Source organism: Budorcas taxicolor, chromosome 13 (assembly GCF_023091745.1).
Source record: "Budorcas taxicolor isolate Tak-1 chromosome 13, Takin1.1, whole genome shotgun sequence".
NCBI classification, from domain to species: Eukaryota; Metazoa; Chordata; class Mammalia; order Artiodactyla; family Bovidae; genus Budorcas; species Budorcas taxicolor.
Genome location: NC_068922.1, coordinates 42,799,788 through 42,825,682, shown reverse-complemented (window position 1 = coordinate 42,825,682; position 25,895 = coordinate 42,799,788). Strand labels below are relative to the sequence as shown.

Here is a 25,895-nt window from a genome sequence, read left to right as displayed (position 1 = left end):
CCATCATTTTTTATATTTGAGCCTAGTTCTTCTTAGCTATCACATTTTAGCACGATAAACGATCCTTGGTAATCATCACTTGAAAGGTAATTATAATATATTCTAGGGAATAGAAAAATAATAAATTTCATTAGTCTTTTAGCAGGAGGAATTCAGTTGATGCATTTTTAAAAAATTAATTTGGAAGGCAAAATAACATGTTAATAACATTTGATTATTCTCTAAACAGTACAAAGCTTTTTACCAAGAAAAAAAAGCAAGTAACTATACTCACGAAGAACTTCAAGAAACTTACGGGTTTCTTCTGTTTGAAACTGAAAATCAGGTAAGGAAATTTGGTTTTAGAGAATTAATTTTATAATATTAAGGTACAAAATTAATTATGTCGTTAAAGTTAAACATTGATTCTATAAAACTTGTAACATTACCAGTTCATCAGTCTTTTTTAGGTAGCAGTGTAAATGACAATGAAATCTCATGAAAGAGATTTGATTTCTACAACTTTTTAAGGTTTTCTTTAGTTTTATCTTAAATACATTTGTAAGCTTGTAGTGAGATTTCGATTAATACAGACTTCTTAAGTATTAATAATGCCTTCTGGTGGAGTGAATGGATATTTTTCCATTCTGGATCATTGTTTACATAGATATCTTCTATTTCTCATGGAAGTTTTTTCAAGTTTAAATTACATGGTTTTGGGGATAAAATGAACACTTTCAGCATTCTAGTTACTTGGAATTGTTTCATGCTGTTTTGAAAATTGAACATATATATTGTTGCTTATACCTAAATTGTGGAGAAAGAAACTGCTGTGTGCAGGTATGTCTCCAAAGATGTGTGTGACTTCTAGATACACTTTCATCAGTGCCAGAGATCTGTGATCCAGTTTAAAGTAAATCACAGGTAGTATTTTGGTTGGGATCATGATTTTTAAAGAATGGGGGTAGATTTGCTAAAGGATAGTGAACATTAGCATGTACCTTATGGTTACATAGTAATACCAGAGAGTTTATTTACTTAGTTGTTGACTTCCAAATAAGATATGTTAGGGGTTCATACTTTAAGAAAAAATAAAGGTCATCTGAGGGTAAGGCATTTTCAAATTTTGTGATTCCCAAGCTGTAATTGTAAAAGAAATCTTCAGGAGAGGACTAATCTGTGAGCTTGTTTAATTTGGTTTTGCCAATGACATTTTCGTTAGCAGAAATGGTAAAATTTCATGAAAAAGTTTAAATTGTTAATATTAACTGAAACACAATTGCTATACAGAAACTTGCTTTGTGCCCCGAATGCACATAGTGTACAGATTCTGTATTGAAAGTTTGTATGTAAATTATAGTTATTTCATTGACTCCAAAACATGATATAAGCAAAGTCCGATCTTTTGTTGAAGGCGAAGTTGGTATGTCAGCATGGACTCTGTGTGGGCAGCAGTGCTATCACCACTCTGGGAGACCCAGCGAAAGGTATGGTCTATAAGGAAGGAGAATTTCTTTTACAAGGTGAAGTGGAATTTAGTTAGTTACATAAGAGTCTGTATTAAAAGCTAGTTTCATTGATGATAAATAATCTTTGGAATCAGAACTTTAAATATATACATGAGCTTTGAATCTAAGAACTTAAGGTTTTCTAATAGAGTTCTCTCTTTTAAAAGATAATTGGACTAGAAGATATCTTTCAGTGCCAAGAGGTCAGTGCTATCATCTGGGGCTAAAGGAGGCTTTCCTCCTAACTATCATATGGCAGTAGGAATAGAGAATAGATGGTACTGACCAAAGACGGCAGCTGTGGGATGTGAGGAGTAGAGAAAGGAAATAATCAAATATGAAGTGTTAAATTTGCACTGCATTGATATTATCAATAGAGGAGAGATTTTAAACAGGCTGATGAGTTACAGGAGAAAGGTAGTCTTATCACTAAGAATGTGCTTTAGCCCTACTTTCTTTAAGCTTCACTTTCTTCATCTGTAAATAGATAAAACTATCTTCTAGATTTGTTGTGAGGATTATGAGACTATGTAAAGTGCTTAGCATGGAGCTTACACCTAGTAAGCTCGCAGTAAATGAACACTTACTTCAGTAAGCTGTTTGAGAAACAGTAGGTCATCATAAGTGTTCTGGAAGCTATCCTGCTGCTGATGAAAACAGTTGGAAGAGGGATGAGGACTAGAGGTTGGGGCTCAAGGTGGCAGAGGGTGCATGTTAGTTGAAGCCAAAGATATTGTTACATGGGGCAGCACAGATGGTGAAGAACAGAACTTTTATTTAGATGGTTATGGGACCAAGGGATGGGGACATGGGGCGAGGACAGGAAGAGGAAGAGCTGAGAGCAGTCCAGTGGATGAAGAATCTGGAGGTGGAGTCTCACAGGAAGCAGAAGGTGTCCAGAGGGGTGTTAGCAGTGTCAGATGCTGTAGAAGTTGGAGATCAGGGGTGAGAAAGACTAGGGGGCTTCATGGCTAGGTTCTTGCTGGCCCTTTCTTTGTAATAACAGCTTTATTGAGATAAAATTCACCATACAATTCACCCATTTGAAGTATACAGTTCAGTGTTCCTTTTAGGGCATTCAGAGTTGTGCAACAGTCAGCACAGTCAGTTTTAGACCGTTTTCATCAGTCCCCTCCCCTCCCACCAGCCTGGGCAACCACTGTTTTCATTTTTGCACCTGTGGATTGACCTATTCCAGACATTCCGTATAAATGGAATCATATCTGACCTTTTGTGAGTAACTGTTTTTTTACTCAGTGTTTTTGAGATTCTCTATGTTGTTGCATGTACTTGATTCGCTTTTTGACTGAATAATATTCCATTGTACTACTTTTTCCTTATCCATTCAGCAGTTGGTAGACACTTCGTTTCTACTTTTTAGCTATTATTTTAAAAAGCTACTGTGTATATTCTGGTACATACGGTCTTTATGTGGACAACTATTTTCATTTTTGCTGGGTTTATACCTAGGAGTGGAATTGCTGGCTTGTATGGTAACTCTGTGTGTAGGAAATGTTTTTAAACTTCTATTCAGCTATCCTAAAGGACATGAAAGAGGATAAGTTCACAACTCAAATAACAGTTTACCTGAAACCTTTTTTCTTTTCCCCTATTCTTCTTAACATCTCCTTCTTTTCATTATGAAAAATGTTAATGTAGAAAAAAGTAGCATGGTATGATATACCCATCACCTACCTTTACCAGATAATGTTTCACATTAATCCTCTTCATTTATCTAAAAACGTTTTTTTTCCTGAAAAATGTGGAAGTGAGTTACAAGCAAAGGCCTCAGCATATACCTCTAAAAATCAAGGCCATTTTTCTATGTGACAGTTGCATGAGTTTATTGTTGATGTTCTGAGAGCCTGGTTTCAGTAGGAGGTGTGGAGTAGAGGCTGCATTGTTCCTACAAATACACATTCTTCTTCACATGCTGGGTGTGATGATAAGATAGCACTACTGGATATGTATGTTTATAGTTTTGGGCTCAAGTAAAATGAATGAAATATATGACCATCACTATGAAAAAAGCTAGTGGAGGTGATGGAATTCCAGTTGAGCTATTTCAGATCCTGAAAGACGGTGCTGTGAAAGTGCTGCACTCAATATGCCAGCAAACTTGGAAAACTCAGCAGTGGCCACAGGACTGGAAAAGGTCAGTTTTCATTCCAATCCCAAAGAATGCTCAAACTCCCGCACAGTTGCACTCATCTCACATGCTAGTAAAGTAACGCTCAAAATTCTCCAAGCCAGGCTTCAGCAATACGTGAACTGTGAACTTCCAGATGTTCAAGCTGGTTTTAGAAAAGGCAGAGGAACCAGAGATCAAATTGCCAACATCTGCTGGATCACTGAAAAAGCAAAAGAGTTCCAGAAAAACATCTGTTTCTGCTTTACTGACTATGCCAAAGCCTTTAACTGTGTGGATCACAATAAACTGGAAAATTCTGAAATTCAGAGATGGGAATACCAGACCACCTGTCCTACCTCTTGAGAAACCTATATTGCAGGTCAGGAAGCAACAGTTAGAACTGGACATGGAACAACAGACTGGTTCCAAATAGGAAAAGGAGTACATCAAAGCTGTATATTGTCACCCTGCTTATTTAACTTATATGCAGAGTACATCATGAGAAACACTAGGCTGGAAGAAACACAAGCTGGAATCAAGATTGCCGGGAGAAATATCAATAACCTCAGATATGCAGATGACACCACCCTTATGGCAGAAAGTGAAGAGGAACTAAAAAGCCTCTTGCTGAAAGTGAAAGAGGAGAGCGAAAAAGTTGGCTTAAAGCTGAGCATTCAGAAAACGAAGATCATGGCATCTGGTCCCATCACTTCATGGGAAATAGATGGGGAAACAGTGGAAACAGTGTCAGACTTTATTTTTTGGGCTCCAAAATCACTGCAGATGGTGACTGCAGCCATGAAATTAAAAGACGCTTACTCCTTGGAAGAAAAGTTATGACCAACCTAGATAGCATACTGAAAAGCAGAGACATTACTTGGCCAACAAAGGTCCGTCTAGTCAAGGCTATGGTTTTTCCAGTGGTCATGTATGGATGTGAGAGTTGGACTGTGAAGAAAGCTGAGCGCTGAATAATTGATGCTTTTGAGCTGTGGTGTTGGAGAAGACTCTTGAGAGTCCCTTGGACTACAAGGAGATCCAACCAGTCCATTCTGAAGGAGATCAACCCTGGGATTTCTTTGGAAGGAATGATGCTAAAGCTGAAACTCCAGTACTTTGGCCACCTCATGCAAAGAGTTGACTCATTGGAAAAGACTGTGATGCTGGGAGGGATTGGGGGCAGGAGGAGAAGGAGACGACCGAGGATGAGATGGCTGGATGGCATCACTGACTTGATGAACGTGAGTCTGAGTGAACTCCTTTGGTGATGGACAGGGAGGCCTGGCATGCTGCGATTCATGGGGTCGCAAAGAGTCGGACACAGCTGAGCAACTGAACTGAACTGAACTGAAGCCTTTATATTACTATAGTATGTTACAGTTTTAAGGTTTATGGATCTTTTTAAATCTCCCTGAAGACCTGTGATTTCTGTATCTGTGACCCACACCCATCCTCTCATTACTCAGTCATGTGCTTAGTAGTAGTAGTAATAAGTGAAGAACTTGGAACTGGAATCCAGTTTTCTGACATGTCTGTAGCTCTGTTCATTCTATCTGTGTTCTCACCGTTGGTTTTTCTATTTCACAAGCGATGCCTCAGTTCAGGAATGTCCCTGAAATCGGTTCTTTTGTCTGTTTTCTCACTGCTGCTTCTGTGTGGGGATCATCCTCTCCTGCCTCAACCTACAGGAGTCTCTCCCCGCTTGAGACTCAACTTCTCTTTTAAACAACAATGGTCTGTGATGAGGCTGCAGTGGTGAACAAAAAATATCTAACCTCTGCTGACTGGAATTCACAGTCCAGCAGAACATGCTGCTTAAAGGCAGGGATCTTATTCTGTTTCCCTTTGTATCACTGCTGCCTGGCACAGACCTGCTGAGTAGTAAACCTCAGCACACATTCTTAAATAGAAGCATTTACTGAGATTTTCTGGAAAAAATAACTTGAGAATCAGATTACCACAGGCCTTTTCACTGAAAGATTGCATGGAGAATAAAACAGAGACTTTTCCAAAATTGTGATACATTCATCCCTTTTCATGTTACCTTTTATTTGTCCCTTGTGTCATCTTGTTCAGTTTAAGTAACCCATGTGTAAACACTCTTCTTAAAGTGTACATTAATCTATTTTTATACTTTTATAGGTGTGTACATTTCCAAATACTCAGACTATCTTCACGCAAGACCTTGGTATCATGGGAAGTCTGGTTATGTTGTAATTTTTAATCTAATTAAGGTAAAGCCTAAATTTGCTTTTGTGTAATTTTTTTTTTAATGAAAGTTTATCAGTCTGTGATCATGTTTTTTGCAGCTCATTTGCTAAACATAGTCCTTGCCAAAGACAGCTGTTCAGAATCAGAAAAAATAACTGCTCCTTTTGCTTTCCTTTAAGGACAAAGCTTTTTTTTACTCTTTTAATAGAGGATCTGTGATTTTTTTTTCTTAAAATAAAAAAGCTTCAAAATAATACAGCAGGCATTTAGTGAGAAGCTTTCCTCACCCTGCTCCACAATGTCACTTTTTAAACATTAAATAGCTGAATGAGTATTGTTTATAAAACAACATGATTTCACCTATAAGAGATTAATTTAGAAGACAGCATTCTGGTTTAAATTGTCAAAATGAGAGATCTGTATGCATTTTTATTATCCCTAAAACATTGAGATCTTGTTCATAGCTTCATGTGATAGCTATAACTAATAATCTGAGAAATTTTTTAGTTCCCTTAAATAATGCAGTATAAGTGAATCACACAATTAGAATTTTCATTCAAATAGTAGGCAAACTAATTTTAGAGGTCGCGGGATTTTTTGAGGACGTATTCTGTGGTCTTGTTTTGTTTGTGCTTTTGTTTTAGCATTCCTACTAAGTTCTTCAGTTATAAACCTAACACTGCTGATTTTTTAAGAGTGTGAATTCTCCATATTCCAAAATTCGTCCCCAAGAACTGAAGGGAAAGTAGCATTCATTGGCTCCCAGCCACTGCTTCCCCTTTAACGTTTCCCTCTCCCGCTCTGTGATAAGTACTGTAGTTCTGCTGCAGCCCACATGCTTGTCAGCTCAGATATCAAGTTTTTTATGTCAGATTGTGCCTCGCCATTGGTTTCATGCCCCTACCCTGTCTGGCGGACCCTGCTGTTTAGTTTTGAGTTTCTGGCCATGTGCTCTCAGTCCTCCTTACTTCACTGCTCAGAAGCCAGCCCTGCCCAGTTTGATGGGGAGAGGATGCAGGTTCTGACTGCTCACTGGAGCACCGCTCATGTGCTTAGTCTTCTGAGGACTGTCCTTGGTGGTCCAAGTGCTGAAGAGGAGGGACCTTAACAGCAAGCATATATATGTATATGTATTTAAATAGTGCATCTTGTAAACATAAAAATAAAAGTTGCCTATTATTCCGTACCTCATTTTGGTACCTGTTTTGTGTATTTCCATTTTTTTCATGTTATGTCATTATGTTATTCAAAATAGCTTTTAAAATCATTGTATGACCTTTTATTGCATGATAAACTAACTCAACAGTTCTCTTTTTCCTTTTTCTGGGAGATACGTACCCCTTGATGAAGAGATTCCATAGTGAAAAATACTGTCAGCTGTTGAGTAATCAGGGCTATTGGCCTGTGAAGTGCTTTACTGAGCTTTTGTTCCTTGCTGGTTTACTGGGTGCTGCTGGAAAGGAGTATCTTGGTCTCTAATTTACAATTTACGGAGAAGGCAATAGCACCCCACTCCAGTACTCTTGCCTGGAAAAGTCCCATGGACGGAGGAGCCTGGTGGGCTGCAGTCCATGGGGTCGCAAAGAGTCGGACATGACTGAGCGACTTCACTTTCACTTTTCATTTGCATGCATTGGAGAAGGAAATGGCAACCCACTCCAGTGTTTTTGCCTGGACAATCCCAGGGACGCCTGGTGGGCTGCCTTCTATGGGGTTGCACAGAGTCAGACATGACTGAAGCGACTTAGCAGCAGCAGCAGCAATTTACAGTTTATAATTTAATACTTCAGTTTGGAACTCAACTTTTGACATTTTAGTTTTTTTCATCTTTTATGATATGGTCATTGAATAGTGAGTCTGTTTGGTGGACTGTGTAATTTCTCTTTTAAAGAAATAAAGTTAAGTTAAAATGTTAGTCAGTTGTGTCCGACTCTTTGCGACCCCATGGGCTATATAGGCCACCAGGCTTCTCCATCCATGGGATTTTCCAGGCAAGAATACTGGAGTGGGTTGCCATTTCCTTCTCCAGTTGAAAGGAATGGTTCTCCTAAATTTGGGCTAATTCATGTACTCCTTTAATACTATGAAAAAAGCTGTGGATGTTTGCCTAAGAAAGATTCCAACTTATATCAGAGTTTGTGAAAAAAACAAAAAACTTTGAGGGCTAAGTACAAATGTAATGAGGTTCATGGATAATTAAAACTATTATTGGTCTTAAGATAATTTTTTAAGAGCCATAGTTCTTAACACAGTTTGCTGCTGCTGCTGCTAAGTCGCTTCAGTCGTGTCTGACTCTGTGCGACCCCATAGACGACAGCCCACCAGGCTCTGCCGTTCCTGGAATTCTGCAGGCAAGAACACTGGAGTGGGTTGCCATTTCCTTCTCCAACACGTGAAAGTGATAGTCAAAATACATCCCCATCTTTATTTAGGCTATTTTAAAATAAATCCTAGAGTGAAATTATTCCTATTTGAAGATATTTGATTAGTCTTAATATTTTCATTCTAGGGAAAAGTCAAGTTTGTGTCTGAGAATTATACAGCTAACTATACTAGCCCATCTTCTGGCTATGATTGCCATGTGGCTGCAAATATTAACAAGATTTCTCACAAGACAAGTCATTTTCGCACCTTTGAACTGAGTCAGGTATAGTCACCTGGGAATAAATCATTTGCAAGATACTTTTCTGAATCTAATGAGTTAAATGTAGAGGTTGGGTAGGGTTGAAGTAAACTTGATACATGAGGAATTCTGTAGTGCTATCCTCATAATACTTCTCTTCTTTCAGTATTACCTCTATGAACTTTCAGGCAGCACTGTTACTGAGCGACCCAGACAGATCTGTCCTTACCTGATTGTAGCTTTTCAGTACAGGGAACCTAAAAAGATGGCAGCACCAGCCCATGATCATAAAAGCATGTAAGTAATGATGTGCATACTTTGTTTTACTGGATTTGTTTTCTTTGCTCTTATAAAAATGCTTCTTTTTTCCCCCCTAGACTTGAACTCAAAGAAAATGGTAAGAAATTATTTGTTTGTTTTTTTTTTAGTTTTTTCTTTAAGTAAATGTTTTGTTCAAAAATAAAATAATCAGTTTCTTTCTTAACCTCATTTCTTACAGTTCTCATCTCTCCATGGAAAGGGAAATTAATTATACAAGGCTGTCTGCTGTGCGATATAACTCTTTGGTCTTCCTATGGTACAGTGGTTCCAAAACAGCTGTAAGTGTTGAATTAATGCCCTTTACTAATGCTTCCCTAAGTTTTCAGTTCTCGTTTTGAGGTCCTGCTTGTTGGCACTGGTGTGAAATATACAGCTGTACTTGGTTTTAGGTTATTCTTCAGGAGATGTATAAAGTACAGGGCTGTGACACAAGAGACCAAAATTCAAATCTAAATTTGACCTTTGCTTGGGAATAAGTTAGTTTTATTGTTACTCAGTTGCTAAGCTGTGTCTGCCTCTGTGACCCCATGGACTGTAGCAAGCCAGGCTTCCCTGTCCTTCACTATCTCCTGAAGTTTGCTCAAACTCATGTCCATTGAGTCAGTGATGCCATCCAACCGTCTCATCCTCTATCGTCCCCTTCTCCTCCTACCCTCAATCTTTCCCAGCATCAGGGTCTTTTCCAATAAGTTGGCTCTTTATATCAGGTGGCCACAGTATTGGAGCTTCAGCATCAGTCCTTCCAATGAATATTCAGGGCTGATTTCCTTGAGGATAGACTGGTTTGATCTCCTTACCGTCCAAGGAAGTCTCAAGAGTCTTCTCCAACACCATAGTTGAAAAGCATCAGTTCTTTGGTGCTTAGCCTTGATTATGGTCCAGCTCTCACATCTGTACATGACTGCTAAAAAAACCATAGCTTTGGCTATATGGACCTTTGTTGGCAAAGTGAAGTCCCTACTTTTTAGTTTTATAATCTTTGATAAATCGCTTTTAAAATTTTAGCATCTTAATCCATTTGTGGAAAAATAAGCTCTCAGGCTAAATTAATTTACTTAATGCTAAAAGTTTGACTTTCTGTGAGAAACAAATTGTACTTGCCTAGATAACAGATGCAGATTATAGCCACTTAATGATTTCTGTTACAGTTTTTATTAAGATATGCAGGATCTAATTTTCTAATTTTCACATGATTTTCCTAAAGTGGTATTAAATAGAGGAGCTGTTACATGTATTTATATGATAATGAATTACAGCATTTTTTTCTGGGCTTCTTGTGATACTTTTTTGTTTAACCTATTTAGTTTGTCCTCAAACCCCTTGAAAGTTAGATATGCTTTAACTGAAATAAAAAGTGAAAGTTAGTGTTCTATTAGAAATAACTTTCTTTTTATTGGCTCTTTTTAAAAGTTTTATGTTTGTTTATTTATTTAGATTGCATGAGCCTTCATTGCTTTGTGCAACTTTCTCTAGTTATGGCGAGCAGGGGGCTACTCTCTAGTTGGAGTACTCGGACTTCTCATGGTGGTGGCTTCTCTCGTTGAGGAACACAGGCTTTAGGTGTGCAGGCTTCAGGAGTTGCAGCACACAGGCTCAGTAGTTGTGTAGAGTACAACTAGTAAGTGTAGAACCCACTCCAGTGTTCTTGCCTGGAGAACCCGAGGGACAGGGGAGCCTTGTAGGCTGCTGTCTATAGGGTTGCACAGAGTCAGACATGACTGAAGCGAGTTAGCAGCAGCAGCAGCAGTAAGTGTAGAAAGAGTGATGAAATTAAGAAATCACATTTTGGCAACATCATAATGATCAATGGAGGCTTGATAAAGTAGGTGAAAGTTTGATGAAATTTACATATCTCACAAAGGAAAAAATGCAGACCTTATAATAAAAGAAGCTGCACATACCATTTTAACTCAGTTCAGTTCAGTCGCTCAGTTGTGTACAACTCTTTGTGAACCCATGGACTGCAGCACGACAGGCCGCCCTGTCCATCACCAACTTGCGGAGTCTACTCAAACTCATGTCTGTCGAGTCGGTGTTACCATCCAGCCATCTCATCCTCTGTCGTCCCCTTCTCCACCTGCACCCAATCCCTCCCAGCATCAGGGTCCTTTCCAGTGAGTCAACTATTCCCATGAAGTGGCCAAAGCATTGGGAGTTTCAGTTTTAGCATCATTCCTTCCAAAGAAATCCCAGGGTTGATCTCTTTCAGAATGGACTGGTTGGATCTCCTTGCAGTCCAAGGGACTCTCAAGAGTCTTCTCCAACACCACAGTTCAAAAGAATCAATTCTTCGGTGCTCAGCTTTCTTCACAGTCCAACTCTCACATCCATACCTGACCACTGGAAAAACCATAGCCTTGACTGGACGGACCTTTGTTGGCCAAGCAATGTCTCTGCTTTTCAGTATGCTGTCTAGGTTGGTTATAACTTTCCTTCCAAGGTGTAAGCATTTTTTAATTTCATGGCTGCAGTCACCATCTGCAGTGATTTTGGAGCCCCAAAACATAAAGGCAGCCACTGTTTCCACTGTTTATCCATCTATTTCCCATGAAGTGATGGGACCAGATCCCCTGATCTTAGTTTTCTGAATGTTGAGCTTTAAGCCAACTTTTTCACTCTCCTTTCATTTTCAGTAAGAGGCTTTTGAGTTCCTCTTCACTTTCTGCCATAAGGGTGGTGTCATCTGCATATCTGAGATTACTGATATTTCTCCTGGCAATCTTGATTCCAGCTTGTGCTTCTTCCAGCCCAGTGTTTCCCATGATGTACTCTGCATATAGGTTAAATAAGCAGGGTCAGCCTTGACATATTCCTTTTCCTATTTGGAACCAGTCTGTTGTTCCATGTCCAATTCTAATTGTTGCTTCCTGACCTGCATACAGATTTCTCAGGGGGCAAGTCAGGTGGTCTGGTATTCCCATCTCTTCCAGAATTTGCCACAGTTTATTGTGATTCACACAGTCAAAGGCTTTGGCATAGTGAATAAAGCAGAAATAGATGTTTCTCTGGAACTCTCTTGCTGTTTTGATGATCCAGCGGATGTTGGCAGTTTGATCTCTGGTTCCTCTGCCTTTTCTAAAAGCAGTTTGAACATCTGGAAGTTCACAGTTCACGTATTGCTAAAGCCTGGCTTGGAGAATTTTGAGCATGACTTTACTAGCGTGTGAGATGAGTGCAATTGTGCGGTAGTTTGAACATTCTTTGGCATTGCCTTTCTTTGGGATTGGAATGAAAACTGACCTTTTCCAGTCCTGTGGCCACTGCTGAGTTTTCGAAATCTGCTGGCATATTGAGTGCAGCATTTTCACAGCACCATCTTTCAGGATTTTGAAATAGCACAACTGGCATTCCATCACCTCCACCAGCTTTGTTCGTTGTGATGCTTTCTAAGGCCCACTTGACTTCACATTCCAGGATATCTGGCTCTAAGTGAGTGATCACACCATCGTGATTATCTGGGTCGTGAGGATCTTTTTTGTACAGTTCTTCTGTGTATTCTTGCCACCTCTTCTTAATATCTTCTGCTTCTGTTAGGTCCATACCATTTCTGTCCTTTATCGAGCCCATCTTTGCATGAAATGTTCCCACGTGATCTTTAATTTTCTTGAAGAGATCTCTAGTCTTTCCCATTCTATTGTTTTCCTCTATTTCTTTGCACTGATCACTAAGAAGGCTTTCTTATCTCTCCTTGCTATTCTTTGGAACTCTGCATTCAAGTGGGAATATCTTTCCTTTTCTCTTCTCTTTTCACACCTATTTGTAAGGCTTCCTCAGACAGCCATTTTGCTTTTTTGCATTTTTTTCCCATGGGGATGGTCTTGATCCCTGTCACTTGTACAATGTAACAAACCTCCGTCCATAGTTCATCAGGCACTGTCTATCAGATCTAGTCCCTTAAATCTATTTCTCACTTCCACTGTATAATCATAGGGATTTGATATAGGTCATACGTGAATGGTCTAGTGGTTTTCCCTACTTTCTTCATTTTAAGTCTGAATTTGGCAATAAGGAGTTCATGATCTGAGCCACAGTTAGCTCCTGGTCTTGTTTTGCTGACTATAAAGAGCTTCTCCATCTTTGGCTGCAAAGAATATAATCAATCTGATTTCTGTGTTGACCATCTGGTGATGTCCATGTGTAGAGTCTTCTCTTGTGTTGTTGGAAGAGGGTGTTTGCTATGACCAGTGCGTTCTCTTGGCAAAACTCTATTAGCCTTTGCCCCGCTTCATTCCGTATTCCAAGGCCAAATTTGCCTGTTACTCCAGGTGTTTCTTGACTTCCTACTTTTGCATTCCAGTCCCCTATAATGAAAAGGACATCTTTTTTGGGTGTTAGTTCTAAAAGGTCTTGTAGGTCTTCATAGAACTGCTCAACTTCAGCTTCTTCAGCATTACTGGTTGGAGCATAGGCTTGGATTACTGTGTTATTGAATAGTTTGCCTTGGAAACGAACAGAGATCATTCTGTCGTTTTTGAGATTGCATCCAAGTACTGCATTTCGGACTCTTTTGTTGACCATGATGGCTAATCCATTTCTTCTAAGGGATTCTTGCCCACAGTAGTAGATAAAATGGTCATCTGAGTTAAATTCACCCTTTCCAGTCCATTTTAGTTTGCTGATTCCTAGAATATTGACGTTCACTCTTGCCATTTCCTGTTTGACCACTTCCAATTTGCCTTGATTCATGGACCTGACATTCCAGGTTCCTATGCAATATTGCTGTTTGCAGCATCAGACCTTGCTTCTATCATCAGTCACATCCACAACTGGGTATTGTTTTTGCTTTGGCTCCATCCCTTCACTCTTTCTGGAGTTATTTCTCCACTCATCTCCAGTAGCATATTGGGCACCTAATGACCTGGGGAGTTCCTCTTTCAGTATCCTATCATTTTGCCTTTTTGTACTGTTCATGGGGTTCTCAAGGCAAGAATACTGAAGTGGTTTGCCATTCCCTTCTCAAGTGGACCACCTTCTGTCATATCTTTCCACCAAGACCCGTCCGTCTTGGGTGGCCCCACACAGCATGGCTTAGTTTGATTGAGTTAGACAGGCTGTGGTCCATATGATCAGATTGGCTAGTTTTCGGTGATTATGGTTTCAGTGTATCTGCCCTCTGATGCCCTCTCGCAACACCTACCATCTTACTTGGGTTTCTCTTACCTTGGACGTGGGGTATCTCCTCATGGCTGCCCCTCCTGACCTTGAACATGGAGTAGCTCCTCTCGGCCCTCCTGCACTTACTCAGCCACCGCTCCTTGGATGTGGGGCTGCTCATCTCGGCCGCCGCCCCTGACCTCGGGCGCATTTTAACTCAGTGGATAAGTTAACATCACCAGGAAAGAAATAAACATCAGGAGCTTCCTGACATGATACACAGAGAATGACACGATATCATGTCTGTGGTGTTCCTGCCAGTCTAATCAGGAGGAAACATCAGACATGCCCAGATTGAAGGACAGTCTGCAAAGTAAATGGCCTGTATTATTCAGAAATATCAAGGTCAGTGAAGATGAAGACTTGCAGGTTGAAGGAGATGAGAGAGACATAAGTAAGTGTCGTGTGTCATTCTGGATTGGATTCTGGACCAAAAGAAAGCAGTGCCTTCTCTTGTTACCAGGGACCTTAGTGAGTGCTGTAGATTAAAGAACTGTACTGTATTGCTGATGTCTTGAGTTTGCTAATTGTTTTGTGGTTATATCAGTTCAGTCAGTTCAATCACTCAGTCGTGTCTGACTCTTCACGACTCCATGGACTGCAAGGCTTCCCTGTCCATCACCAACTCCCAGAGCTGGTCCATTGAGTCAGTGATGCCACCCAACCATCTCATCCTCTCTTGTCCCCTTCTCCTTCTGTCTTCAGTCTTTCTCAGCATCAGGGTCTTTCCCAATAAATCAGTTCTTCGCATCAGGTGGCCAAAATATTGGAGCTTCAGCTTCAGTCCTTCCAATGAATAGTCAGGACTGATTTCCGTTAGGATGGACTGGTTGGATCTCTTTGCAGTCCAACAGATTCCCAACAGTCTTCTTCAGCACCACAATTCAAAAGCATCAATTTTCAGTGGTGCTCAATTTTCTTTATAGTCCAACTCTTACATCCATACATGACTACTGGAAACCATACTTGATGGACCTTTGTTGTCTAAGTAATATCTCTGCTTTTTAATATATTGGCTAGGTTGGTCATAGCTTTTCTTCCAAGGAGCAAGTGTCTTTTAATTTCATGGCTGCAGTCAACATCTGCAGTGATTTTGGAGCCCCCAAAAATAAAGTCTCTGACTGTTTCCATTGTTTCCCCATCTATTTGCCATGAAGTGATGGGACCAGATTCCATGATCATAGTTTTCTGAATGTCAAGTTTTAAGACAACTTTTTCACTCTCATCTTTCACTTTCATCAAGAGGCTCTTTAGCTCTTCTTCGCTTTCTGCCATAAGGGTGGTGTCATCTGTGTATCTGAGGTTATTGATATTTCTCCTGGCAATATTGATTTCAGCTTGGGATTCATTCAGCCTGGCATTTTGCATGATGAACACTGCATATAAGTTAAATAAGCAGGGTGACAATATACAGCCTTGACATATTCCTTTACCAATTTGGAACCAGTCTGTTCTTCCATGTCCAGTTCTAACTGTTGCTTCTTGACGTGTATACAGATTTCTCAGGAGGCAGGTAAGGTGATCTGGTATTCCCATCTCTTTAAGAATTTTCCACACTTTGTTGTGTTCCACACAGTCAAAGGCTTTGGAGTAGTCAATAAAGCAGAAATAGATGTTTTTCTGAAACTCTCTTGCTTTTTTGATGATGCATCGGATGTTGGCAATTTGATCTCTGGTTCCTCTGCCTTTTCTAAATCCAACTTGAACATCTGGAAGTTCTTGGTTCACATACTATAGAATGATTTATATACCAATCTCGCTTGGAGAATTTTGAGCATCACTTACTAGCATGTGAGATGAGTGTGATTGTTCGGTAGTTTGAGCATTCTCTCTCTGGCATTGCCTTTCTTTGGGATTGGAATAAAATCTGACCTTTCCTGGTCTTGTGGCCACTGCTGAAGTTTTCCAAATTTGCTGGCATATTGAGTGCAGCACTTTAACAGCATCATCTTTTAGGAGTTGAAATAACTCAGCTGGAATTCCATCACCTCCACTAGCTTTGTTCCTAGTGATGCTTCCTAAGGCCTACTTGACTTCGCACTCCAGGATGTCTGGCTGTAGGTGAGTGATCAAACCCTCATGGTTATCTGGGTCATTAAGATCTTTTTTTGTATAGTTCTTCTGTATATTACTGCCACGCCTTCTTAATATCTTCTGCTTCTGTTAGGTCCATACTATTTCTGTCATTTAATGTGCCCATCTTTGCATGAAATGTTCCCTTGGCATCTCTAATTTTCTAGAAAAGATCTCTAGTCTTTCCCATTGTATTGTTTACCTCTATTTCTTTGCATTGATCACTTAGGAAGGCTTTCTTATCTCTCCTTGCTATTCTTTGGATCTCTACATTCAGATGAGTATATCTTTTGTGTGTGTGTGTGTGTGTGTGGTTATAGAAGGAAATGTTTTTCTTAAAAGTGCACGCAGAGAAGTCTTTAGGGGGAAAAGGAGGTATCTGTAAGTGTACAAGTATTTCTAAATACGTATTAAAGAAGGAAGTGGTACTAGTCTAGATAGGGTTCTTTCTGTGGCCCTGCATGGTAGGCAGTCCTGTATTGTCGAAAGCTTTCAACTCTTATGTGGTATAATTTCTAGAAGATTCTCATTCCATTCCAGAATACATAATTATTCCATACTTCTGGATATTTTGGTTATAACGAAAATGCATGCATTCAGTTAATGTGAACATATTTGCAAACCATGGTTTATGAGGTATTGATGATGGACAGGGAGGCCTGGCATGCTGCAGTTCGCGGGGTCGCAAAGAGTCGGACACGACTGAGTGACTGAACTGAACTGCACTGGAGTCCTCAGTCATACGTGACTCTTTGTGACCCTATGGATAGTCTTGTCATGCCTGACTCTTCATGACCCCGTAGACTATAGCCTGCCAGGCTTCTTGGTGCATAGGATTCTCCAGGCAAGAGTACTGGAGTGGGTTGCCATTCCCTTCTTCAGGGTATCTTCCTGACCCACAGATTGAACATAGATCTCCTGCATTGCAAGCAGTTTTTTTATTGTCTGAGCCATCAGGGAAGCCAATTTATAAGGTCATATACCCAAAAATCTCTAGTACTTATGAACATACACATTATTTGATTTAGAGTTTATAGATTTAAAAATTTTTGTGATTTTAATAGTTTTGTTTTCATTTATATTAGAAAATCAAAAGTTATGAAGCTCTAGTTTTAGTGTTTATTACATTACATGATATTGTTTTGTTTTTTAGACCACATGAACTAGATTTTAAGTATGTAATGAAAGTGTCATCTTTGAAAGAGAGACTACCAGAAGCTGCTTTTAAAAAACAGAATTACATGGAGCACAAAGGTGTGTTCAAATGTCATGGTACGCTGCGTGTCCTGAACTTTGTTCCAGTTGTTTTCCACTCTCTCTTTCATACACACACATGCATGCACACATACTTTCTCTCCCTCCTTATTTCTGTTTTTCCCTTAAGTGATTCTTAAAAGGGTCTTTTGTGAAAGGGATAGAGTAACCATGTGCTTCAGTTCCTGGGAGGCCAGCTCAAAGTGATGAACAGTAGTTTCATTTAATATGGCAGAGACTAGCTTTAATATAGAATACTGAGGGAATTAAGCAGAGATATGCTTACAAACAGTTGGAAACTCATAATCATTACTTTCAAGGAGAACAGAGGTTTTGTGGTTGTTTTTATTTGTTTACCACTGACTCTGGAACAACACAGGTTTGAATTGCTTAAGCCCACTTATAAGCAGTTTTTTTTCAGTAGTACATATTACAGTACCACTCAATCCATGGATGTGGAATCATGATTACCCAGGTGATCATATATTGAAAACAGACTGCACAGGGGGTTGAGGGAGAGGCATTCAAGGGTCATTTCATTTACTTTTAAATGAAATAAAGCAGAAAGCATGAGAAGGAAAGTTCTTAGTCATTTAGATTAATTCATGGCAACATTGATGTTTTTATTTATATATATTTATTTGTCTTGTTAACTTTATATTAATGTAGTATAAAAGCATTGTTTTTAAATACTGTATACAGTAACATTTTATTAAGGGGTTTTATAACCAAGACCATTGAATGATCCATGTTTTTTGAATAGTATTCCTATTTCGTCTTTTAAAATATAAAATGAATAAATCGGTTGTAAAAAAAAGCATCATAGTATTTAAAAATAAGAAATGTTCTGTGTTTCTGATTTTTTTCCACAGTCTGTTGCCAAGACATGTGCTTCAGTATGTATGAGGTGGAACTCTCAAACAAACAGGGGGAGAAAGTAGATAAACTAATAGAATACATTAAAAGGGAACAGTTGGTAAGAGTCATCCATTTAACATATAATTATTATTTTCCCTAAAATTGAGAACTTGATACACAGGGACTGTGGGAGAAACATATGGAGAGGCACCATAGTGATCGTTCCTGTGGGTAGCATTCTAATAAAGAATTAGAAGTCTTCTTTTCATACTTGAGTTGTTAGTGAATGATCTATTAATTTATCAGATTTGTAGGCTTATGACCTGTCAATTTTTGAAATACAGTATTTATCTCTTCATGAAGCAGTATATTTTATTCTGTTTTTTTTTAACTCAATGATTATTATATGAACATTGGATTTTGTCTTTGTTATATGTATATAGGCTTTTAAAATGGTGAATAATGGGAAAGAAGAGCTGCATTTTCTGTCTGCCTTTCTTATTACCAGGGACCTAATGATATTATTGCCTGTTATTTCCCATCTCCTAGTATGCTGTGGAAAGGATTTCTTTAATGGATGATATTTTCCAGTTTTTCTAGTTCCAGGATTCTGTGATATGTTTTGTGTTAACTTGAGCTTATTGATGTTAATCATAGGTCTGAGTGACCTTGAATTTGTAGTGGCTAATGGGAAACAGCAGATACTTACACAGCAAATGTCAAACATGACAATGAAAAAAGTTTCTGATTGATTTGTTACATAGTTGAACACTATCTGAAAACTAACCCTTGATATTCCAGTTATTTATTATATGTAGCCCTAACAAGGCAAAGATTATTTGAGCAGTAAGGGACTTGAAATTTCTGATACTAGGGACAAAATTGTTCTGCTTCTCATAAATACTAACATTTCAAGAATCTTTTTCCTTAACTTTTCATAAGGTTAAAAATCACTGAAGAATGTGGTAGAAGGAGAAGGGAATTGAATCTTCTTTCTTGCTTTTTTATGTTTAAGGCAATCATCAAATGCTTAGAAGATCGAGAATTTTTCATTTTACTTACGTCATCAGCCTTAATGTCTGAAACAGGTAAGGACAACTCTTTTGAAAAAATGTTTTCCAGTATGTTTACTTGTATCAAATCAGCAACCTGATTTTCTTCTGATTCTCATTATTATGTGTAGGTTTTAGAGAGGAGCAGACAGGCCTACACGGGTTGCATTTATTCCCCTCACCTCCATCAGCAGCAGGTAAGGGCACAGGCAGTCCACGACAGCTGTGGGCCACTTTTCAGTCCTCATCTTAAACCCCCAGCAGCACATGACTCTAGCAGCTGTTTTCTTCTCTGAAATAACTTTCCCCCTTTACTCTCCCTGGTCAGTCCTTCATCTCTGCAGGCTTATCTTTGCTTGTCTACTCTCCACTCAGTGTCCACTTGCCTATTGACATCTCTTTCCACTTAGGTGTCTCAGATATTCCTCACATTCAGTGTGTCCAAAACTGGATTCATTTTTTCTTGAAGAGCAATAGCCAGGAAGTAGTTTCATTATAGTCTCCCCGTCAGTAGGACTTAAGGTCTTCACAGAAGCACTTGCCTTTATCTGGACTGCTTGTCTCCTTCCCCAGAATCAGGAATTATCTATTAGGGGAAAAAAGTATTGCTCATGCAGGATATAAATAGATATACAGTAGATCAGTGGTATTAGAATTTCAGAGGGCAGTTAGGAAACAAAGTCCAGAAAGGCTCTGATCAGGGGAGATAATGAACAAAGCTGGAGAATAAGCATGGTCTAGCTTCTGATGCAGAGCTGTCAGATGTAAGCCTGATTATCACTTTAATGAGTCCATCATCACTCTTCCTTCATTAAGGAACACAGACTAGTCAGTCTAACTGCTGCTGCTGCTAAGTCACTTCAGTCGTGTCCGACTCTGTGTGACCCCATAGACGGCAGCCCACCAGGCTCCTCTGTCCCTGGGATTCTCCAGGCAAGAACACTGGAGTGGGTTGCCATTTCCTTCTCCAGTGCATGAAAGTGAAGTCACTCAGTCGTGTCCAACTCTTTGCGACCCCATGGACTGCAGCCTACCAGGCTCCTCCATCCATGGGATTTTCCAATCAGTCTAGTTACATAATAGTAACTTGAGGGTTACTTAGGGGTTTACTTTGTTTGAGTTCAGTTGGTTCCCATCACAAAGAAAAAAACTTTATTTCTTCTTTAAGTTTGTATCTACATGGTATGATGGGTGTTCACTAGACTTACTGAGGTAACTGTTTAATGATGTATGTAAGTCAAATCATTATGCTGTAAATTCTGAATGTACACAGTGCTGTATTTCAATTATATCTCAATAAAGCTAGAAGCAAAAGAAAAGTCAAAATGCGAACCAAAGGACATTTTCACCTTTGACTACCTTGTTAAGAGAGTTTGAAGTAGGTCATAGAAGGTACAGATAAGAACAGAAAAGCAACTCTGCCAACTCTAAGAGCCGGTGCTATTTTTCGGAGCTGGAGGCAGGCCTGCCTTCTTCATTCTCACCTTGTCATCCCTCCTGAATGACTCTGTTTTGATTCTGTGTGTATTTTCATATATATGGTCATTATATATGTTCATATATATGTTCATAGAAGGCATTCATAAGCCTTCTATTAATTGCTATTTAGATTAACATTTGAAACACTCATCATATTTAACCATCCTATAATTTTGTAATATAAAGCATTTCTTTTCCTGCATGACTTTTGGGAAACAAAAGTTCAGGTTTTTAATACATGCATGTATATTTTAGGTCTGACAGACTTGAAAGTTGAAGACGACATCTCATTGAAGGTGGTGCCTGTTTTGCCTGCCCTCAATTGTGCCCTGCTAGAAGCAAAGAAATCATTTTCTGAAAAAGGAATCTCTCTAAACACATTAATAAAGCATAATTTCCAAGACTTGTCCAAGGTGAACAAAAGCCCTCCAGTGACTGCTGCTTCCCAGGACGGATTTAAAGAAACTGGCTTCTCTGGCCAAGTGTCCAGTGGTTTTGACTTGACTCCTCCAGCTGAAAAGTGCCCTTTACAGTCTTTAACTCAGCTGAAGTCTTACTTTTCAGATGCGAGCGGGTACATTTTGGGAGTGTCTACTGTGTTAGGTCTATTGGCAGAGCGTCCTCAGTCTCCTTGTATTTCAGATGGGATATGCGATGCAGGCTTTTCTTTAGTGATGACTCCAGATCCTGAATTTCGCGACTCAGAGGCAGAAGGAAGAAAAGATACAGAAACTGGAAATAACTCCGAAGATGTGTTTCAAGCAAGACAGGGAGCTCTGGTCCCACTGAGCCTAGCGCCAAATCTGAGAGTGCAGCCCAAGAGAAAGGCAAGCACTTTGCCCATGGTACAGAGTAAAAGGGTGAGCTTGTACCGACCCTTCCCCAAAAGGACTCCTGCTGGAGAAAACAAGGGTCCCGCCTCTACCACAACTCTCAAGCTAGTCAAAGGACAGTTTCCTCAGAGGAGAAAAAGAGGTAAGCACATCATGTGGGTTTTCAGATATTGTGTCCCCACCCTGTGTGACAGTCCTGGACCATAGCTTGGTGGGGTCTGGGAGGAGTTCTCTCCCGGTGGCTTGTATGCACACTAGAGCTGGGGGGCACTGATCTAGGTGACAGGTGAAAGTCAACAGGACAAAAGCCTGCCCACCAGGAGCTCTTATTCACTTGTAAAACTGCTCCAGTTGCCACTTAGTTATTTTCTTAACTTTCTAAGAAATAAGGTCTTTGAGTTTCTGAACTGCCCTGGGACAGATTGGACAGGATCTCCTAATATCAGGCACACTAAGAGCAACTGGTAGAAAGTTTTGAGTGACGGCCTGAGCACATCTAAAGAGGGTCCACCTGGGCCTCCGCAATCAGAGCACCCTGGGGCAGAGTTCTAACCCTTGGTGTGTTCTAAAGGTGGTCACCTGGACCTGCTGTCTGGTACGGACCTACTGAAACCGTGTCCAGTGGCCTGGAGATGTATGTAAAGAAACAGTTCACAAGTGGTTTTGTTGTCCCTGAAAACTGAGTAGGACCCCACATCCAGAGCCATTTAGTGTCAGTCAAGTGCACTTTAGCCAGCAGAGCACAGCAGACAGCACAACTCTGGCTTAGAGCCCCCTCAGATATGTGTAGTGTATTTGTTTAAACTAGGGAACTTAAAGGAAATTAGTCCTGAAGATTCATTGGAAGGACTGATGCCAAAGCTGAAACTCCCAATACTTTGGCCACCTGATGGAAAGAACTGACTCATTAGAAAACACCCTGATGCTGGGAAAGATTGAAGGTGGGAGGAGAAGGGAATGACAGAGGATGAGATGGTTGGATGGCATCACTGACTCAATGGACATGAGTTTGAGTAAGCTCTGGGAGCTGGTGATGGACAGGGAGGCCTATCGTGCTGCAGTCCATGGGGTCGCAAAGAGTCGGACACGAGTGAGTGACTGAACTGCACTGAGCTGAGGGAACTTACGCTCCATGTTCTCTACGAGAAGGGTGAGCAGACTGTGGCCAGGGCCCCTTAGGCATTTCCCCATCATCTCTGTACTTGATAGCAGGCAAAGCGGGAGGCTGCTTATGAGCATGTGTCTTAGCCAGCCCTGTCTGTCATGTTGTGAATTTAACACTTGATGCCTAAAGAAGAAATACTGGAGACGTGTGGATCCCCCAGGATCCTAGATAATTAAGATTTTACCCTTTGGTTTAACAAATAGTTATTTCTGACCAATTATAGTTTGAGAAATGGTGTGTGTGTTTAGGAAGGTTGTGGAAAGAAGGGCAGCATGAAGCAGACACACATGCACTGTTTCCGTAAACATTCCAGGCCGTATTGGCTTTCTTCTCTATATAATTTTACTTAAAGGTATTAAATATATTATCTGTAATTCAACATATATGTTGTCACTGTTTCTCAAAACATTTTAAATTTCATCCACTGTAAGAAATGTGTTTTATGTTTTAGTCTAGTACACACAAATGCATACATACTGAAACAGAAATTTCAGAAAACATTTACCCTAACTTTGTGCAGTATAATCTGATATATTCTGTTTCATTTAATAAAGAATTCTGGTTGCAGCCCACTAGGTTTATTTGACAGTCCACCCATGGGTTATTGTGCGCATTTTGAGAAACATGCTGTTGAGTGATGCAGATAAGCAGGGTGGTCCCTGCAGGGTCGTGTTTCCCCTTTTCCTCCCAGGACCTGGGTCATGAGAGGTGTTCACTTCCTGCCCATGCAGATCTTACATGTCCCCTCGTCTTGATCATCTTATCTGTTTCCTTTCTCTTCTCAGTTTAGTATTAATCATTTTCCACTTTTATGCAGGAGACCTGGGTTAGATCCCTGGGTTGGGAAGATCCCCTGGAGAAAGGAAAGGCTACCCACTCCAGTATTCTGGCCTGGAGAATTCCATGGACTATACAGTCAGACATGATTGAGTGACTTTCAGTTTCACTTTCATTTTCCTGCTTGATTTATATTTTGCCTTTTTTATGGCAAAATTTTTAAAATTGTAACTGATGTAGAATCAGAAGTCTTAATCTGGAACAAACAAAACTATGCTGCTCTGTTGCCTTTATTAGTTTAGTAGGGAAGAAAATAATTAAACCCAGGGAAATGTTCAACATTAAGAGAGCCTAAAAGCTTTTTTAAAAACCACTTATTCCTCTAATTTTCAGAAACATAAAATGAAATTGGTCTCTTTTTTACATTTCACTAATAACCATCACATTCTTACACTGTTTAGTATCATTTTTCTGTTCACAATTAGAAATAATATTTTCTATATGATGTGATTTTAAAATGTTTACAGACATTCATAGGTATGATAATTTTATATAGTCAGTATGGAAAATAGTTTTCACAGGAAACAGTGTGGAAAACAGTTTTCACAGGGAACATTTATTAACATTTTTTTCAACTCTTAAAGCATTGAAACATTTGCTATGTGTGATATAAGTAGGTCATTAATGGTTTTTTTCTCATCTCCCTCCACCTTTAGCTCTTTCCCTGAGAAGTAAAGCTGAGCATTTTGTAAGTTCAGTTGCTCAGTCGTGTCCGACTCTTTGCAACCCCATGGACTGCAACATGCCAGGCTTCCCTGTCTATCAGCAACTCCCGGAGCTTGCTCAAACTTATATCCATTGAGTCAGTGATGCCATCCAACTGTCTCATCTTCTGTCGTCCCTTCTCCTCCCGCCTTCAATCTTTCCCAGCATTGGGGTCTTTTCCAGTGAGTCAATTCTTCACATCAGGTGGCCACCAAAGTATTGGAGCTTCAGCTTCAGTCCTTCTAATGAATATTCAGGGATGATTTCCTTTAGGATGGACTGGTTGGATCTCCTTGCAGTCCAAGGGACTCTCAGGTCTTCTCCTACACCACAGTTCAAAAGCATCAATTCTTCAGCTCTCAGCTTTCTTTATAGTCCAACTCTCACATCCATACATGAATACTGGAAAAACCATAGCTTTTCTTCCAAGGAGCAACTGTTTTTTAATTTCATGACTGCGGTCACCATCTGCAGTGATTTGGGAGCCCAAAAAAATAAAAGTCTCTCAGTGTTTCCATTCTTTCCCTATTTATTTGCCATGAAGTGATGGGACCGGATGCCATGATCTTAGTTTTCTGAATATTCAATTTTAATCCAACTTTTTCACTCTCCTCCTTCGCTTTCATCAAGAGGCTTTTTAGTTTTTCTTCGCTTTCTGACATAAGGGTAGTAGGTTGATAGGGAATTAAATCAGATGAGGATTTTGTTCAGTGTACCCTCCTCCATCTTCTCTTAAGAGGTGATTTTTTTCAGGCGGGTGTTAAGGCTTTGGTATTAATATTTAGGTGTAGTGAAGAAAAACATGTAAGGTCTTTGTGAATCTGCAGTCTCATCTCTGCAATGTGCTTATGGTTTCAACCACGTCACTTCATGGGACCTCTGTCGCTTTTGGGTAAATTGAATTATTTGTCCCAGTGCTGTGAAGTAGAATATTCAGCCTTACCTGTTACATCAGTCAGCAAAGATTATGGAATTTTTTTAAATTGTTTTATTTTTATAAAGTTATTACTCTGATATTTTCTTCTAATCTGGATAGATAGACCAAACTTAACAAGTTCATAATTTTATACTTATGTGAGAGCTTGTTAACTCTTGCTTTGTTTAAAAAAAATTGTTAATGAACTATCCCAAATTTTATATTTTATTCCCCATTTCTAAAGTTATCCCCCACACAACGAAATCAAAGGAGAAAGCTATGCTGATAAATATGTGAGCCCCCACCCCTTAAAAAATGGTGTCTTTTCTGCATAAGGTGCTGAGGTGCTGACTGCACAGTTTGTACAGATAACCAAACTGGATAGGAAACCCCAAGAAGCTCCTAGTTCTAAAGATGTTCCAGTGGCAACGAATGCTAAAAGGGCAAGGAGACGAGCGGCCTCTCCAGACACACCTGTTCCAACGGCTAAGCCACCCATGAAAAAATCTCCACAAAAACAGAGGGTAAATATAGTAAAAGGCAATCAGAATCCAAGACTCAGAGAACAGCCACAACCTGGTAAGAAACACACTTCCTATATATTTCAGCACCACAATACAGACTAATCAAGGTTGCAAGATAGTATATTGACCAGTATGAGATTAGCTGATGTCCGTCAGGTTCTTGCTGTCTTCTGTAGTTCAGACTCTGACAGGACGAGTAACTTGGTTTCCTATCGTGAATAAATTAGGAAAGTGTGAAGATTCGTGCCTTTACTAAGTACCTACTTTTCAGT

At 39.7% G+C, this 25,895-nt stretch overlaps 1 protein-coding gene across 1 annotated transcript in view; it reads left to right on the top strand.

The window, feature by feature from the left end:
• Positions 1 to 25,895, top strand: part of TASOR2 (transcription activation suppressor family member 2) — a 62,310-nt gene that overhangs the window by 19,469 nt on the left and 16,946 nt on the right. The window contains exons 4-16 of the mRNA XM_052650882.1: positions 230 to 325; positions 1,394 to 1,466; positions 5,761 to 5,852; positions 8,339 to 8,476; positions 8,619 to 8,749; positions 8,830 to 8,849; positions 8,952 to 9,051; positions 17,154 to 17,272; positions 18,127 to 18,230; positions 19,128 to 19,200; positions 19,296 to 19,361; positions 20,899 to 21,618; positions 25,436 to 25,678. Coding sequence (XP_052506842.1) covers positions 230 to 325; positions 1,394 to 1,466; positions 5,761 to 5,852; positions 8,339 to 8,476; positions 8,619 to 8,749; positions 8,830 to 8,849; positions 8,952 to 9,051; positions 17,154 to 17,272; positions 18,127 to 18,230; positions 19,128 to 19,200; positions 19,296 to 19,361; positions 20,899 to 21,618; positions 25,436 to 25,678 — 1,975 coding nt within the window. The remainder of the gene's footprint in view (positions 1 to 229; positions 326 to 1,393; positions 1,467 to 5,760; positions 5,853 to 8,338; positions 8,477 to 8,618; positions 8,750 to 8,829; positions 8,850 to 8,951; positions 9,052 to 17,153; positions 17,273 to 18,126; positions 18,231 to 19,127; positions 19,201 to 19,295; positions 19,362 to 20,898; positions 21,619 to 25,435; positions 25,679 to 25,895) is intronic.